We start from the raw sequence: 17,800 nt of genomic DNA, 5'->3' as shown, positions 1-17,800 counted from the left end.
TATATATATAAATAAATAAAGATTTCTATAAAATATTTTAACATTTGTGAACCGAGCCACTCAAAACACTGGATCATGTAAAATGCGTGCATATTTAAGCCATATTGCGATTTCAGCTTTATTTCATGTAATCGTGCTGGTCTAGGCGTATATGCATACATTCAGTTTGCGGTCAGTCGCTGCAGCCTTATTGCAATCAGATTTGATTCGGGAGGCTTAAGTAGACACAAAGCCTGTGCTGGATTAAACCCTACTAAATGTTAAATCCTTTTATATTTGTCTAGTGACACACAATATGTAAAACCGGCCACCCTTGGAGTGGGTATTAAAAACGGCGAGAAGCCAACGGAAAAAGAGAGAGTGTAATCAAGGGAGAGAACTGAAACAAGACAATAATTGCTTTTGTGGCTCGAGAGAGTCAGCCGTGTGCACGTATGACACTAGATAAGAGGAAGTAATATTGAAAGCCAACACGGATGTCACCCTCATTCTTTTTTGCCCGCTAACGTTTTTATAGCAATCTTAGCATGCATTTATTAGGTTGTCTGAAAAAGCAAATAAGGCACGTCGTTGGAGAGATGGAGTGTGCATGAGTAAGGTAAGGAAGGAAGGAATGGAAAAGAGGAGTAAGTGGAGTGTGATCTGGATGGGGAGAGAGAGATAGAGAGGCATTTGTATTGCAGACAGGGCCACTCGGATGGAAGGAAGAGTAAAGCAGCTGAATCGATCAGGCCTTTGAGTGGCGTTCTCGTGTCCAGGCTCCCTGTAGCTTTGCGGATATTCGCTACACAGAGGCAGCTTATGGATCCAGCCGGGAGATTATACACACATGAGATCAATACTCAGGCCTCTGCGAGCTGGCCGTGGCTGTCTGCAGTCCGTCTTTACAACCCGGAGTCGCACCGATGTCCTTGTACTGTGATGGCAATTTGTCTCCCTGGCTGCCATTTGACTTTTAAAATGGAGAGCTCATCAAGCAGGATTGGCTGGATGAGTACCACTCCCACCCGTGTGATGAGAATGCTGACAATAAAGAGAGGTGAATGTCCACAGTGGGCTTAGCTGAGGGTTGGGGTGGGCTTTATGGTGCTCATTATAGCGCTCTTCCAAAACCTAGCAGGCTGCCTACCTAGAGAGCATTTTAAGGCAGCATAGATGCGCTCTGGATGCAAACACAGTTCCAAAAGGAGACCGGCATGATTATTTGCTCCAAATTAGTGCCCTATATCTGTTATCAGCTGATATTAAGATTTTATTATTAGTTCAAATTGGATATGATGATGTTTGATGTTGAGTTGTGCAGGCTGATTTCCATCTATTTTTACAATTAAACTGCCTTTACTGTCATCTAACACATTTTAATCTTTAGAAGTTAGATTTACTTTCACCATTATTATTATTATTATTTAGTTATTAATGTAAGCTAAATTCTTTAAAAAATATATTTTATTACGTTATTAATGTAACTTAAAATTTTTTTCCTTTTAAAAAAGAAATTAAAATGTAATTTTTATTTTAATAAGAATAAAACATTGTAATAATACAACCTTCTACGGACACCTTGGCAATTGAATCGCCATTGGCTAGTAAATTTTCTAGTTTACTCGCCAGACTGATATACTATATATATACTGTATATGTTTGTAAAATGGTACAGCTTTTTAAATATCTGAAAGTACACTCTTAACATCAGTCAGTCAAGCATTATAATATGATATTATGATAATCAAGTATTATTTAATGATAGAAATTTAGTAATTAGAATTAAAATTTGGTAACCATGTATGAATGCATAGACATTTTAACTGAATTTGGGACTGGTGGTGGTGCTTTTTTGGTCATTCAGTGTTTCTGTAAAAAACAAAAAAAACAATAATACTGATAAGATGCTGATGATGATGATGATAATAATAATATTTACTTTTTTTCTATAATACTTATAGAAACTCTGAAGTGCTCAGTCAGTGTGTTCGGCAAGTGAAAATATATCTGTGCTAAACATATACTTAGCCTCCAACTCACACACTGGCGACTAAAATCTGAGAATTTATTAGCCATTGGCTAATATTAGACATAATTTAGTCGCCCAGAGTGAAGATTTAGTCACACATGCGCGTGATTTACTTGCATTGTAGAGGGTTGTAATAAACTAGGAAACTTTTTTTAATATTTAAAATGGCCTTATCCAGCAGCTTGTTGTTGTTATTATTATTAATAATAACAATAATGAACTACAAATAATATAATAACAATAAATCATAATTAAGTTTTTAATTTTATTAATTTTTCTAGTTTTATTTTAATCATCATCATAATCATCGTAATATTTTTTTTTCAGCAAGTTATAATAGTGTGGTACTGGTGCTTCCCTACCCAAAGTCTAAGGCAGTATTGCTTGTATCCTACTCAGAATAGGCAATCCCAGAATGCATTGTGGTCAGTGGATTTTTTTTTTTGCTGTCTATCTAGAGCCATTGCAGTTCAGTCACTTGTGCGGTTCCTTAGGCCGCTGACTGTGTAGGGTGTAGACAACAAGGCAGCTTAGATTTTGGAACAGAGCTTATGGTTGGGGTTATGATTGAAGTGGAGGTCTAGATGTTGAATTTACGAAAGTTCTTCGATGAGTACGTCCCTGAAGATGGCCTCTATTTCTCTATATCTCTCCTGGCTGCCTGTGGGTGTCTGGACAGCTGTCAGCTAATTACGGAGCCACCCAAAGCTTGCAGTCTTTTCAGTAAGGCTGAGATATCCACTGGGAGCTTGAACACGTTGTCCTCACATCCACACAGAGCTGTGCGGCTTCCTTGTCAGCTCGGTAATGTCATTTCAAGACTGCTGCTTTGTCTGCTCACAATTTTGCCTGATTATCAGCTTTTTGATATTGATGTTTCATGTTTGTCAGTGGATACAGTCGAGAGAGGTTATAGAAACACTAACAGGCGAGCAAAGCTTCAGATCTTTCCCTGGAACACAGTCAAGAATGAACACAATAGACTTGGTGGGGTGAAAATGGACATGCACCACCTTCGCAAAAAGAGCGCTCGGGCCATCGCCGAAATAATCTTCTCCTCCTCCGTTTGTTGTCAGAGGGGAGAAACCAGGCTTTCTCTTGGCTTAGAGTCATGTATTATTCAGCGAGGTGAGACTAACAGCATTTGACCACCTGAGTGAGTCATCAAGCAGCAGTCTTCATCTCCCTGTTGCTCTTCTGAAGAGACAGCAACAGTATCACCCCATGTTGAGACAACTTTTCCATGCATGTCTTCCACTCTTCTTCCAGCTGTCTCAAGATTTAGACAGACAGAAAGAGAGATAGGGAATGAAAGGCAGGTGGAGGTAGAGCAGGCGACAAGGAGACCCTCACATCGATGTCTCGAAGGGGAAAACAGAAGCTTTGCTTTCTAAATCAAATCTTTAAATGCAGTCAATTAAAAGGGACACATTTTACACTCGTAGCATTTATTTTTCCCTGAGGGTCACTTATGTTAAGGGTTCTTGTAGTGCTGGGCGGTATGACCAAAAATTTATCTCATGGTATTTTTCAAAATTATACCTGTTTCACGGTACATGACGTTGTTTTTTTTTTTTCATTCATGACCGTGTGTTAACCAGATTTTCTACTGATTGAGAGAGGAAATACTGCAGTATATTGACTTAGAATACCCTATTTTACTGTCATGATGCGTGAATATTAAATAACACACTAAATAGTGACTAAACACGACCCCTTTTAATACATGTTAACCAGGAGTCACTCTCATTTATAATCGCGGCATCATCTGATAAAATCAACCTGCATCTACACTAAAGCGGTTGTTTTGGCTATATTACCTTTTTGTCTCATGCAGCGCACTGCCTTCGTCTGAGTAACAAGCTAAAAAAAAACAACAAACAAAAAAGTGCATGTGATATTAACAGACGAACTACGCTCATATTTATAATTCCAAACAATCAGTAAGCGACAGGTGCAACACTGTTTTGTACTCATTTATTGACGAGTCGGCTGCGGTGCGGCCAACTGAATGCGCTGCTTCTCTGCCGCTCACTGCACAAAACTGACGGCGAGAGAGGTGACACTTCTCCGGGAAGGTCAGACCTCGTGTTCGCGGGACAGCACTGGCGAAATCTTCCAATTGAACCATAGCAAGGTTGATCCAAAAAAGTTGCTAGGTTTGTCAGTATGAATATTCTATAGCAGAAAAAAGCAGCTAAAAGGGTCTGAAAGTTATTTAGTTAACTAGTGCTAAAGTCGCACTTGTGTGTGTGTGTGAGAGACGCGGGAGCTGATGGCAGGGGGCGGTGGATATTTGTGGCGGTCAATGTGGATATTGTGGATGAGTTCTTCTGTGTCATCACTAGGGGGTCAACCGATTATCGGCCTGGCCGATTATCGACACCGATATTAAGTATTTTTATGATTATCGGTATCGGTCATTTTCAAAACAGATTCGCCGATAAAATAACTTAAATTTGGCTCTGATGCTGCCTGTCAGAACTCACCACTCTGTGGCCTAAAGCAGTCTCTGCCCACCGCTCATCTGATCTGTTGGTAGTCACGAGTCTGACCAATCAATGCAGAATTCACTCTCACTCCAAAAGCGCTTGCTAACTGGAGCTGCTTCAGTGATCACGCATCAGTTGTCTCTCAAAGGTAAGGCAGCAGCAGACGTTGCTTAAGTTGCTATAGATCCCAATCCACTAACGTTGCACTGAAATTGCAAAACACCTCAATATTATCTATGATAATATAAAACGCGGACGGACTTGCGGAATCCAGTCATATAAATTGAATTTACTGTATGACGCGGAATGTTCACGGAATTTGTCAAAGTTTGGATGAATAATCAAAAGTAGGTCAGTACACTTAAGTAGAGTCGCAATATGGACTAGTATCTGTAAATATTAAGCCGCAAAAATACTATTTAAATATGAATCCAGCATGTTCTGCGTGTCTCTGTGTATGTAAATGGCAGAGACGCGCGGTGTTTTCTACACAAAGTGTGCGACGCCCGCGGTGATTTCAGCTTCTGTCGTATCACTACATGAGGACATAAATACATGAACAACATCTCCAGAACTGTTCTGACTCCCTCTAAGAGTCACTTCATGAGCATTTGATAGTTTAATTCGAGTAAAACTCTCTTCATATCATTTACATAGACCTACAGAAACAAGTTCCTCATGGCAACCCGTCAAAATATAAGTTCGGGTTAGCTTAATGAAATTATCCCCGCCACGGCTGCAGCTTCTCACGGACAACATAACGCCGCTCGCATCATTCACAGTTGGGTTATTAGCAGAGAACACAGAGCAGGTCTTTAATTTCAGGAGCAGGATTGCGACTATTAATAATAATTCTGCTCATTCCCGCAGGTTCCGCGCTTATAACGCGATGACGGAACTTATCATTTGCATGTACTTTTGAGTCTTGAGAACTCTCATTTTATGTGCGCCCACAGATCGCGATGAGTGACAGATTTTAATAATTATTCAAGGAGTTTGCAAATGTGATATTGATTTAATACAACAGTTCAATAAACACGTACTGCCTGATTTTGCTCTATTTCATCAACGAAAATGGTTCCAAATAAAGTAACAGCTCAGCCGCTGCGCATCTCAAAAGCAAACAGCGGTGTTTCATTCATGAATGAAAGTGCATTTTTGAACGAATCTAGTGAGTCAGTGATTCATGATTACCCATTCATAAGACAGTCACTTGCTTCATTCCTGATTGAATTAGCCATTCAAACGAATCAATTGAATGAATGATTCAGTGATAAAATCCGTGGTTTGCCGCCACTTGCTGGCGGTTTCAGTTTCATTTATTTAATTTATTTAAAACATATCCACATGAATTTATTAATTTAATTGCACTCATGCCACCTCTGAGCCTCATTGAATGTCTGAAAATGTACCTACAAGCCACTTTTGTGTTCTTTTCATGCCACCTCTGTAGTACAAATACATTTTTCATTAATACTAATTTCATGATTGGTAACTTATTCGTCTTATTCTACTTATTATATTGTTTTAAATAGAAATTTTAAAAAGCTTATAAACATGAATTTTACAGATGAAAATGATGCCATTGCAAAGGTAAAAAGAAAATGCCCCTGTAAATCACTTCACCTCATATTAGGAAGGCAAATTTTTGATCAGAATTTGATTATTGATCAGAAGGTGCTCCTTAATTTTTTTTTAATTAGGAGGACAAGCGCTCTTGATTACAAGAAGAAAAACACTGCTCTTAAACTGGGTGTGTGACAGGTATGGCTGAGGAATGGGGTTTGGCCGAGGAAAAATTCAGTCAAAATATATATATATTTTTGCTTTAACCCCTGACTACTACAACAATTATTACAACTTTTGTTTAAAAGAATAATCACACAATACGCTATTTCTTCCATGTTTGAATTTTAATGGTAAACCCATTAAATAAAGAGTTTACTGTGGGAGTACTACATTCAACCAACACCAGAGAAGGCAGTTTTTGTCAGAGCCCTTGTTATTCTTAATTTTGACATTAATTTTCATTTTTACACCAAACATGTATATCAGTTCAAAATATCGGTTATCGGTCTACTTGATCTGTAATAATCGGTATCGGCCTTGAAAAACACATATCGGTCGACCCCTAGTCATCACGTTCTATTAGTTCTACAGCTTCAGTTTCGGAACTTTCATGCTTAGTAACGCATACAGCTGTTTCCTCACCACAGTGGAAAGGGACTTCTTTCAAACAGTGTCGCGTTCCGAACGTTGTTTAACCGACATACACCGGTATTGCGGTATTAAAAAAATTAATATTATAACAAAAATAAACACCGGTATACCGCCCAGCACTAGGTTCTTGTGCCAAAAAGATCTTTGTTTTGTTTATGACCCTTTATCTGATCATTACCACATTTGTTGTCTTATCAATTTCTGCCTTTTTTTCCTTCTTGGTTTATCTTATTGAACAGTTCATATATTTATTTGTACACAGTCATTTCTTATATTTTTACATTTTAGGTTATTTTTGCTGTATCTGTAGCGTTTAAAACATTTGTTATATTTTTTATATTTAGACAAAATAGTATGTATTTTAATATATAGCCTACATAGAAAATATTTAAATTTTAATATATGATACATGTATAGGTTATCTGCCATAACATGGAAAAATGTACTGCAAGAAATTCAAATGTCTGTGTCCCTGTATCTGATCTTTCTAATAATTGTTTTATTTCTGTGCCTTTTAATAGTTCTATATGTAAATAAACTCTGTTGCGAATAGTGAAACAAAATGCATTTAGTTTGAGATATTCAAACAGTCATGTTGTTGGGCGCTTTTGTTGGTTTCTTAGTTTTAAACCCCCGTATGTTACTTTTATTCTTCCCAAAATAAAAGGCTTAAGTGTCACTGAAATTCTTTCTTTACAATGTTTCAAACAGTGTGCAGAGAAATCCCTAGTACCAAGCTGATAGCTGGAAATAAAAGAGCCAGATCTATTCTGAAATTTCCCTTCGTGTAGCATTGTATGACAGGGAGACTGTAGAGGCTTTTGTGAAATCGAACCACCTGCCAATTACAAATTAGAAAGCTGCTACAGACTAAGTGTACCACACTCGTCAAACGGCTTCTGTTCCCAGCCCAGAGGGAGTCTGCTTTTTTCTGCCTGCTACTCTGAGGGCACAGCCACACAAGGTTTGATCTAATTCGGACCGGAGGTATTAATCTCTTGCTATGAGATGAGGCAAAAATTTGCAAGCTAGACATATGAGAGAAGAGCAGTGTTTGAAGCTGCAGGTCTCAATGAGCAGCAGTGTAAATTTGGATGAGCAGGGTTAAGACCGGCCTGTTTCTCCTGACACAGGGCATTGGTGCCAGCTGAAGCACCTGCGCTGAAGCACTTCCCAGTACGATGTGACATGAGAGGCACAGGTCTACGCTTCACCGCTTGTCGGTCATGTAGGAAGAGAGGGGTGTGAATGCGACACATGGAGTGTGAAGTCAGCACCTGGTCCGAACCCCCTACCGTTTCATTATTGCATTCCTCCGGCTACTTTAATTTCAAGATAAGCACACTGAAGGATGACCGCGGCAGCTGTCTGCGTTTAACAATGATACGATGGGTTTTCTCGACAGTAACACCACCACTCTCTTAAAGAAAACAGCTGAGCGTGTGTGTAATATTAACATTTTGCCTGTAGCCTTTTTGTGTCTGAGCATTCCTCCCCGGAGGCGGAGTGGATTAAAACAGCAACTGGATTGACACGGAAAGCAGGGCAGGTCTCTGTCATCGGTAAAGGTGTGTTTTAAATTTGCCACGCTTCACTGGTTTAGAAGAATGGCTGAGTGAACAATGAGCCTCGACGGAGGAGGAGGGTTGGATGAGTGCTACCCCTCTTCCCTTTCCACATGAATATTCATGTTGCTAAGTGACGAGTGACGATACATTAAGAAATAATAGCTGCAAACAGATCAACTTCTAACATCCGTTTTGTCGTTTTACTTTAAGCACGGGCGCGTGTGAGCGCGTCTCGGCATGTGATGGACTATTTCTTCAGCTCAATAAATCTCAATCTAAGGATGAGGCCAGGCTGCTCCAGCAGAGTGGTCGATAATGGATCTGTGCTGTTTGCAAAGCCCCCACCCTTCTGTTCTCCTCAGGCCACTAAAGAGAGAGCGAGAGAGCCATGTAAAGAGACTAAAAGGGGGAGAGAGAGCTGGGACCTGTGGCCTGTGGGAGACATTTGGGAGTCCACAAAGCCCCTAGAACAGTACACATCCCCTCAAATCCTATACACCCCTCCCCCAGACGCCCCGCTCTCTTTTTCTCTGAGTCTCTTCCCCTTTTTTCTCTGCCTGCTCACTCTCTGATGGAGAGGGGCTTCTCTAAAAGCACAAAATGGCTGGAACGCAGCTGAACCGATTGGAGTCTTAAAGGTCCACTCTCAAAGAGTACAGCGCAAATTACAGCCTCACAACTCTCCACGGCCAGCGAGGACCGTCATTATTGTAAAATATTAAACACAATTTATTTCCCGAGGACCTTTTGTTTGGAAACGAGTTTCACAGATGGGTGGGAAAAGTACCTTTTGGATTGTTTTAAAAACACAATTTCTTGGCTAGTTTTTGCTGACTTTGATCGGCTAGACCAGAATGTTAGCAATGGTTTTTCTGTTGCATATTAGTTGCTTTTTTTAATTAGCATAGTTCATTGCATTACAAAACCGCAAACAGTGCAATTAATGACATCTCTGATTTAAACTTAAGTGGCAAAAGTAGTGTTAATGCGGTCACATTAGCAAAAAAGTTTCATTGTCTATTGTCAGTATAGTGTAGCAATGTGTGAAGCACAAATTTCAAACCAAGCAGCTTTTTTGTTGGTCAACGCGTCAAATCTGTGACCAACTTGAACCCGATGCAAAATCTGCATGGCGAAATCTTTCATCCTCACATGAAATACTCTGAAATGACTAGATTTCACTTCCCAAACATTGCTGAACAATGGTAAATGTGACCACAATTCCATCAAGTGTTAGTAAAGATATGTGCTGATTAAATTTTTTTTCTTTGCTTTTTTTAATTTTCCTAATTTAATGCTGGTGTAACTAAATGAAAATTATTCAGTTTCATTCTTAATTATTTTCAAGTACATTTTCATTATTCATATATTGAAAAATACATAAATACTGCAAAATATTGATTTTCCTTTAGCTTTATTACCCAGAAATAGGCTGAAGTCACATTTACGGCTTCATTTACTTCAGGAAGCATTTCAAACCAGACCTTTATACCTCAGTATTTTCCTTTACGGCTCACAGCACAGATATCTATTGTCTTGTCAGTATGTAGGGAATCCATTTCCTCTAAATGAATCTACCAGCCGGGTTAAGAGACTATAAGCCGCAATTCTCAAAGGTAAATCCCTCTCAACACCGCCTGGGACGTTCTGAAACATGTCATCTCATTTCATTGAGATTTGTCTCTTTTGTTCTCCAGTCTCCCCTCCCCCTCCGGTGAAGGCGGTCAGTCACTGTGATGATGGATATATTCACTTACATTATCTTGTAAATGAGAGGATGAGCTCAGGTAGAAACAGACGGGCAAAGCTCGGCCCACCCCACTAACACACTAAAAAGCCTTAGAAAACCCTGTGCGGACCAGCTCTGATAACAAGCCTTTCCTGTCACACATACAACCCACAACGAGATCAATAACGGCACCAGGCAAAACAAATAAATAAAAGATTATGTGCACTAAGAGGGCTGGAACGGAATCGCTCTCCTTTTGTTAGTAGTAGCTTTTAGCCTCCTCAGCAAATGCTACGTGAATTCATCCCTGGAATACTGAAGTGTTCAGATAAACATTTATCTCCATGCAGTTTTACAACTACAGAGACACAAAGACTTCTAACATCTCCAAATCTGTGCTTAAAGCGATGACACACACTCGGGCTGCTATCCTTGGCATGGTGTGAGAGTGTGTTAGTGTCACGCTTCAGGAGCTGTGTGTTCAAATATGGCTGCTGGGTAACTGTGAGGCTCGACCCCATCATCAACGCACACAAGTGTTGCTTACGGATTTAGCAAGCTGGAGACAAGATGGTGGAGTCGCCCTTGCTTTTTAATGCGCAGCTCGTCTTTTAACATGCGGTATGGCCTTTGTTTATATGCCAGGAAGTGTGAATGAATCATGGGTTCATGAGTTCAATCTGTTGTGACTCTTGAAATCTGCTTTCTGATAAGCCACTTTTAACTTCCCGTTTGGCATTAGCTAGCTCATTATTTTTGTTTATATATTTAATGTATGATTTTTTACAGCCTGAAAGCTGATGTTTGATCTGTGCTTTATTTACAGTTTGAAGTCAACATGAAATGGCGTTCGCTGCTTGCTTATTGGTTAACATTAGGTGATGACATCAGAAAAGGAATGTAATAACTTGCTCTGATGACTTTACTTGACACTTGGTTAGCATGATCTAATAGACTGGACATCCTAGGTGATGTGATCATTGTTACATTTTGATTTTATGTTTGAAACATACTTTCTTTATTTAGAATAATGTGAATGGATGTATTTGGCACTAGGGATGTCTAAAGTAAAACTGGCTAGTTTTGATTTCATGTTGACTTGAAACCACAGAAACCCCAATCACCTCATCTCAAGCTGAACGGCGCAGGTCTAGGTTACACAAATACCGGCTTGGTAGCCGGTGTAAAATGGATTTGTAGTGTGAAATAGCAGTGTAATGTAATGAGTGTTTTGAATGGAGCGGTGGCTGGCACCTCGGAGTCTGACAGAGGGTGATCCAAGCAGCCGAGCACAGCCCTCTTTGTGCTCTCAACACATTTGAACTATCAAAGAATGCTTGTCTTCAAACTAGAGGCTCATTCTTCTGTGTAAATAAGATTCTTATCTAGCAAACAGCTCCGAACACTCCCTTTCTTTCAAAAAGACATCGTCTCCCTCCCCCCCCACACACACATAACTCGCAATAATTTTGATGTCGGTACAGCACGGAACTGAAGTATTTTCCATTTCAAGAGCGCCTCAGATTGTCTCTCTGCGGAGAAGCGGGTGGAACAAGAGGGTGATCTTTTCATCCCCCGCACTCTACAAATGTTTGGCAGATTGACCGCAGAGGAAGGAAGTATGCGTGTATGTGCGTCTACTTCGCTAAAGCTGCTTTCTCTTGTTGGGGCTGTGCAGTGTGAATGTTTTTGTTAAGATGATGAAGGTTCGTGACCTGGCCATACCACCAGTCACATTTAATTTAAACACAGAGGCCCACTGCTCAGCTTTACTTCAGAGGAGGAAAAGTTATGCAATTTTATCATAATTTAGTATACGTTTCATATCAGCTTCACATTGTCTCCTATGTTCGTTTATTGTATTTTCTTCCCTACACAAACCCCTGCCATCACATAATTGTGTTGGAACAATACCAACCTTCTTTCTCGGACTCCCCTTGATGTTTGTTCTGGAAAGGGCGGACTGTCCTCCGTCCAAAAGCCCTTTAATCCTATTACTCACATTCCAGTTGTGTTTTACAAAGGGAAACCGATTTTTTGCAGGTTTGAGAAATGAAGATAATTGAGATCATCTTATCTGACAGTCTAGATGATGTTAGTAACACTGTTGTTTGTCATCATCTTCACAGATTGTGTGTACATAGAGAGCCGACGGCCGAACACGCCCTACTTCATCTGTAGCATTCAGGACTTCAAGCTGGTGAGTTGACTTGGCTTTTTCCTTCCCCTTATCCACCAGATCAAGGCTCCCGCTCCGCCAGCCCTTATGTAACAGTGTTGCCATTGTGTTTCGTTTGTTATCTTTTTCTTTACGTCCAAAGCTGGGTCAAACGCAAGGGTTTGATGTGGGTTATTGCCTTGATTCATTTCAGTGAAATGGCCAGTTGCAATCGATGTCTAAGGGTAATGCTGCTACAGTGTTGGAAATTGTTTCATACCTTCAGATTTTCCTGTTTAACCAGGCTTATGGGTGTTTTCTGGAAATGAAATGTGCTGACAGTTGGCTTTTTTCTGCTTTTAATGCCCGTGTTTTTTACTCTATAGGAAAATCAGCCCGCAACACACTGCGATTTAAAGAAGTTTAATTAGCTTGTGTGAAGCGGAGCACCAGATATTTTCTACAAAGCCTCATCTAGCGCTCACATGTTTACGTTGTAGCGCCAGCTTGGTTTTGCATGCCGTTAATTGATCAATTAAAAAAAGCGAGAGAAAGGGAAAGAAAAACTCCTGTTGCGGATAGTAGTTCTTGCCACTTGATCCGCTCCTCGCCGACGCTTTTTCTATAGATTATTAATCAGCTACTTAAAAAGCTTGAATCTTCAAAGGACACGTTGATCAGAGAGCAAAACCACCTCAGATTCAATCTACTTTATTAGGCCAATATATTTCCCTGATTTATTTCCTCCAGCAGCCACAGACAGCTGTTTTTTTTCCTTCCATGGCTGCCACATTCGATGGTTGCTATGTTGAGATAACGTTATGTCACAAGCAAATAAGCACATTATGGCTTTTCTGATGGCTACTTCCTCTCAGCAGGAGACAATTAGCCGAGAGGTCCTTCGGCCCCCCACCGTAGAGTGTGGAGGAAGACCCATGAGGCTTTGTTAATGGTACTGAACAGCTAAGGTGCTGATGGGAGGGGGGTGGACACAGGGCAGGCTGGCTTATGACAGCCACAGGAGCTGAAGTGGGGGGGGGGGTTCAGGGCTGACTGGATGAGTGAGAAGGATGTGCAGAGGAAGGGAGGGTAGGTAGGGGAGTGCGTGCCACAGCCCGGGCATCCAAGCAGCCTGTAATCGGATTGCTCTAAAGAGTGCTGAGGGCAGCAGAGTCCTGCTCTTGCCAAGAATAACATATAGTATGTTTTGTGATTATCTTCATCTTGATTAAGTGCAGATCTAGGGGTCTTTGTCTGATGGCTGTAAATGTCAGAGGAGAAGACAAGGCTTCAATGGCCTTCCTTTCTATCTTATACCACCTTAATCCATCTAATTAGTCAGTGCTCATCCATGTTGGCCGTGGAGTGGAGTGGATTGGATAGCGGTTTGCCATGTAATTGCAACGATGGACAACTAGTTACCTGTCAGTTGTTGTAGTGTTGGCTAGTCGATTAGTGAGGTCAGCTAGTATTTTGAGATGTTGTATTAAAAAATAGATATATAAATATGGATAGATGGATATATACACATATGCTAAGAAAAAAAATCTAAATTTAATAAAAATATATACAAATTTATATAAATTAAATATAGTTGTATATTATATAAAACAAAATTTGTATAAAATGAGTTTATATTTTGTTTATGTAATATCAAATACTAAACTAAATATTAAACTAAAATGTATATTTATGTTTATATAATATCAAATAAATACACATTTTGTGTATGCGTGTAAATTATTATTATTATTGTTTTTTTTTTTAGTCCAGTTGAGTCAACTAGTAGTTTAGGCAGTGCAAATCAACTAGTTTTGAAAATGTAATTTTTTGCACATTCCTATTAAGTGAACTGCTATTTTCCCAACATGTGGCATATGAGTGTTTCATAGCTGTGGCATTGTTCAGCTCATTTGAAACAGGTGTAATGGACGTGCTGCTACAGCTTGGATGCTCACCTCTGAACGCCGGCTGTCACCCCTCTCCTCTTAATTGGGAAGCGAGCATCTGTCCACTGAAATGGTAGCAAAACCTTGAGGTCAATTGCCCTGACCCCACTCACCCCCCCCCATTGACGTCCCTTCTCATGCATTCTCTCCCTTTCTTAGCTTTTAACACTGGCTGGCTTGATTCATTCAGTCGTATTGAGCAGGGCAGAACGGGATAGCTGGCCATAACGGTAAATGAGGATATCGGAAAGGTTCCAGCATTAGCGGATTTACAGAGTGATTCTACATAATAAAGTGAATTCATTACATGCATAACGATCATGGCTCTCTGGAGGACAGGTTTTAGACTTATTTTTGCTAGCGTGCTTTTGAGAGCTTCTGGTTCATGCAGCGTCACGTGAGCCTCTCTCTCAATGACCCTCTTCTGCCGTGAGGTGAGGAAATTGCCTCGCTTCTGGTAAAATAACCTCATTAATATGGTTCTCCTCTAGTCTTAAGGGTTGAACGTCACCCTGTGTTCTTTATCTAATGACCTGGGAATCCAGTTAGCACCACAGAGAAAACCTGCATGCTGCAATCAATCCCTCCGCCCACTTTGAGCGATGAGATCTGTGTGTGTGCGCGCCTGGACCGTGTGTATGGCTTGTATGTTGATGCACACACACTCACAGATCTTCACACTGTCACAGAGATGTTTCCACCCTTCACTCAGTCCAAATTAGACCGTTAATTGACACGCTTTTCACTCAACCTTTTCCTTTTCCCCCTCAATCATATTCATATTCTGAATGAGCCTCCTGCTTAAACGAGCTTAAAGATGTACAAAGACAGGTGCCTCCACCCTTGTTTGTGAGCGCACACAGTCACCCCTGTCTCTCACACACTGTGATTAAGGCACAGCTGACTGAGCTCCCCTCGGCTTGTGTAAACATTAGTGTGGTAATGACAGAATAAAAGAGATTAATGGAGGAAAAAAGGGGTGGGAATATAGTGAGTTGCTGCCATATGTATCTCTTCTGTCCATCTCACCATCTTTTACACACACAAGCCCCGCCTTTCAGTTTAAAGCGCATTGCTCACTTGTTTACTTATTTATGCACGTGTGTGTATACATGTTTATTGCAACATTACGATTTGATTTAAAAAGCTGTTTTATTACACTTTCTGTTCATCAAAGAAAATCAGTTTCCACAAAAGTATTAAGCAGGACAACTGTTTTCAGTATTGATGATAATGTTTATTGCACACCAAATGTGCATATTAGAATGATTTCTGAAGGCTCAAGTGACATAAGAGTGGAGTAAAAACTTAAGTCAAGTAGCAGTAATGGAGTAAAGTAAATTTTAGCTTTGCTATCACATAAATAAATTTTTTTTGTTTGAGTAACTAGATTATTATAATGGTCACACTTTATTTTAAGGTCCAATTCTCACTATCAATAAACCATTAGCTATGACTTTTGCCTCAAACTTATTTGCTGCTTAATAATAGTTAGTAAGGTAGCTATTAAGTGTAGGATTGGGGTGTAGAATATGGTCATGCAGAATATGTGCTTGATAAGTGCTAATAAACAGCCAATATGTTATTAATAAGTATGCTAATAAGCAAATAGTTAATAGTGAGAACTGGTCCTTATACTAAAGTGCTTCCATTATAATTCAATAGTTTTATATTGTACCATTGTTTTTATGTGATTCGCAAACCTTCATCAGATTGTAGTACACAGCCTTGTGTTTTATTCCACGGTTTCTTATACCTTGAAATCCAAGTTTGTAATGTTTTGATTTATTTCAGAGCTGGTTGGTTTGGTTTATGCTTTACACTTTACTTTATTGACGAGTCTTTTGAGATCCATATTGAGAAAATGAGTGGGGAAAGTGTGATCACTGTTATAGCTGGACCAGAATAATTGTGTTTTTAGTGGGGGTTTTTTAGCTAAAACGGCAATTTATGATACCAGTGTCAGATTTTATTGCACTTTTAAAATGTATTTAAATGGCATCTTAAGTAGTTTTGAAGATGTATGTCTTTTTCTACAGTGGAGAGAAGCTGTGCTTGTATCTCCTACAATTTAGGACTTCAGCTCAGGTGTGATAATGTGCCGCTGTTAGCCCAGCACCATTTTGTGTGTCTAAAACCAGCAGTGCATACTGATTTCAAGGACATGGACAGCCTATGTGTATTTATTTTATGGCCTCAGCCCATTAGTGCCGTGCATAAGATGTACGCTGTATTAATGTGACGAGGGTGACACATTCAGTTAAGTATCTGTTGCTAATAGGAAAAGCAACTATACAGCGAGTCCTATTGACACTCTATTGGCTGGAAACGGAGCCTTGAGACGTTGTTGGCTTTGAGGAGAAGAGGTGAGATAGGAAGAGAAAGATCTCTCAGGGGTTGCTCAGACACAAAGACAATTCAGCACCGAATCGATCATAAACAGCAGAAGCCTTTATCCTCGAGTCAATCACAGTCTCCAGCTCTACCCTCTTTGTCTCTGCCTGACTCCCTCACTTGTTCCTCCTGTTAATTTGGGCCGGCTGCATATGCCCGATGACTGACACTGTTGTTGTTGGTGTGTTGCCGTGGCACCCTTCCCCCATCCCTGTGGCTAAACTAATTTGCTGATATTGGCCAGCTCAGCTGCAGCACAGTGCTGCCTCTAATGGAGTGATTGCTGCTTGCCTCTGGGGGCTCGGCCGCAGGCAGAAATGCCCTGCTCTTCTCGCTGTATTGGTGCTTATGGACATTTAATTAGGTGTGATGGACAATACAATTATCAAAAAGAACTCATGATTTCCAATGATGCACAGGAGCAGGACGGAGCAGGCGGAAAGGTTGTTCTTTGCTGGGTTTCTTTCTTTTTAAATGCAGTTTTAGAATTTTTGCTTTTCATGTACTCATTCCAAACCTGCGTGGAATTTTCTTTTGTGGGACATAAGATATTTAAAATACATATTTTTTGCTGTATATTTGTCCATACAGTAGGAGTCAATGTTTTAGATTCAATTGACTTTCATTGTATGAACAAAAACAGTCAAAACATTTTTTCATTGATCTTTTTGTGTAATGTAGTTGGGAAAAAGTCACATGGAAGGACATGAGGGTATCAAGGATATGAGGGTACCATTTGTGGGTGATATTTAAAACAAAAATTTCTATACAACCTACATAAATGCATATGCATTATATGAATAAGTTCAGATTAAGGTAGATTTTCTTCCTAAAAAAATGTGTTTTCTAAAGGAAAATAGTTTTGCCTGAATGAGAGTGTGCATTAAGGTGATGAAAATATTTTTCACATATTTTGACTCTTTGGAGGTACGTTTCTGATATCTCTGCATAATGCTGCAATGTTTCATAATCTGTTTTGTTAAATAATTTTAAATTTCTTTAAAAAAAAAAAAAAAAGTGAAACATTTGTATAGAAACCCAACTATTAACACTTAACCAGCTTTTTATTCAAACATCTTCAGGTTGTTTTTATATATAGTATATGTGACCCTGGACCCCAAAACCAGTTGTAAGTAAAATTTTTGTAGCAATAGCCAAAAATACATTGTATGGATCAAAATGATCGGTTTTTCTTTTATGCCAAAAATCATTAGGCTATTAAGTAAAGATCATGTTCCATGAAGATATTTTGTCAATTTTCCACCGTAAATATAGCAAA

General features: G+C 39.6%; 1 protein-coding gene across 5 annotated transcripts in view; it reads left to right on the top strand.

The window, feature by feature from the left end:
• The window catches only part of LOC107591099 (arginine-glutamic acid dipeptide repeats protein-like), a 176,234-nt gene that overhangs the window by 87,003 nt on the left and 71,431 nt on the right, over window positions 1–17,800 (top strand). For all 5 annotated transcript variants that reach the window (XM_016280125.1, XM_016280120.1, XM_016280124.1 and 2 more), the window contains exon 3: window positions 12,150–12,220. In XM_016280125.1, the coding sequence (XP_016135611.1) occupies window positions 12,150–12,220 (71 nt within the window). The remainder of the gene's footprint in view (window positions 1–12,149; window positions 12,221–17,800) is intronic.

This window comes from Sinocyclocheilus grahami, unplaced genomic scaffold (assembly GCF_001515645.1).
Source record: "Sinocyclocheilus grahami isolate Dianchi unplaced genomic scaffold, SAMN03320097.WGS_v1.1 scaffold137.1, whole genome shotgun sequence".
NCBI lineage: Eukaryota > Metazoa > Chordata > Actinopteri > Cypriniformes > Cyprinidae > Sinocyclocheilus > Sinocyclocheilus grahami.
Note: the sequence above shows the minus strand (reverse complement) of the source record. Positions and strands in the feature narration are given on the sequence as shown.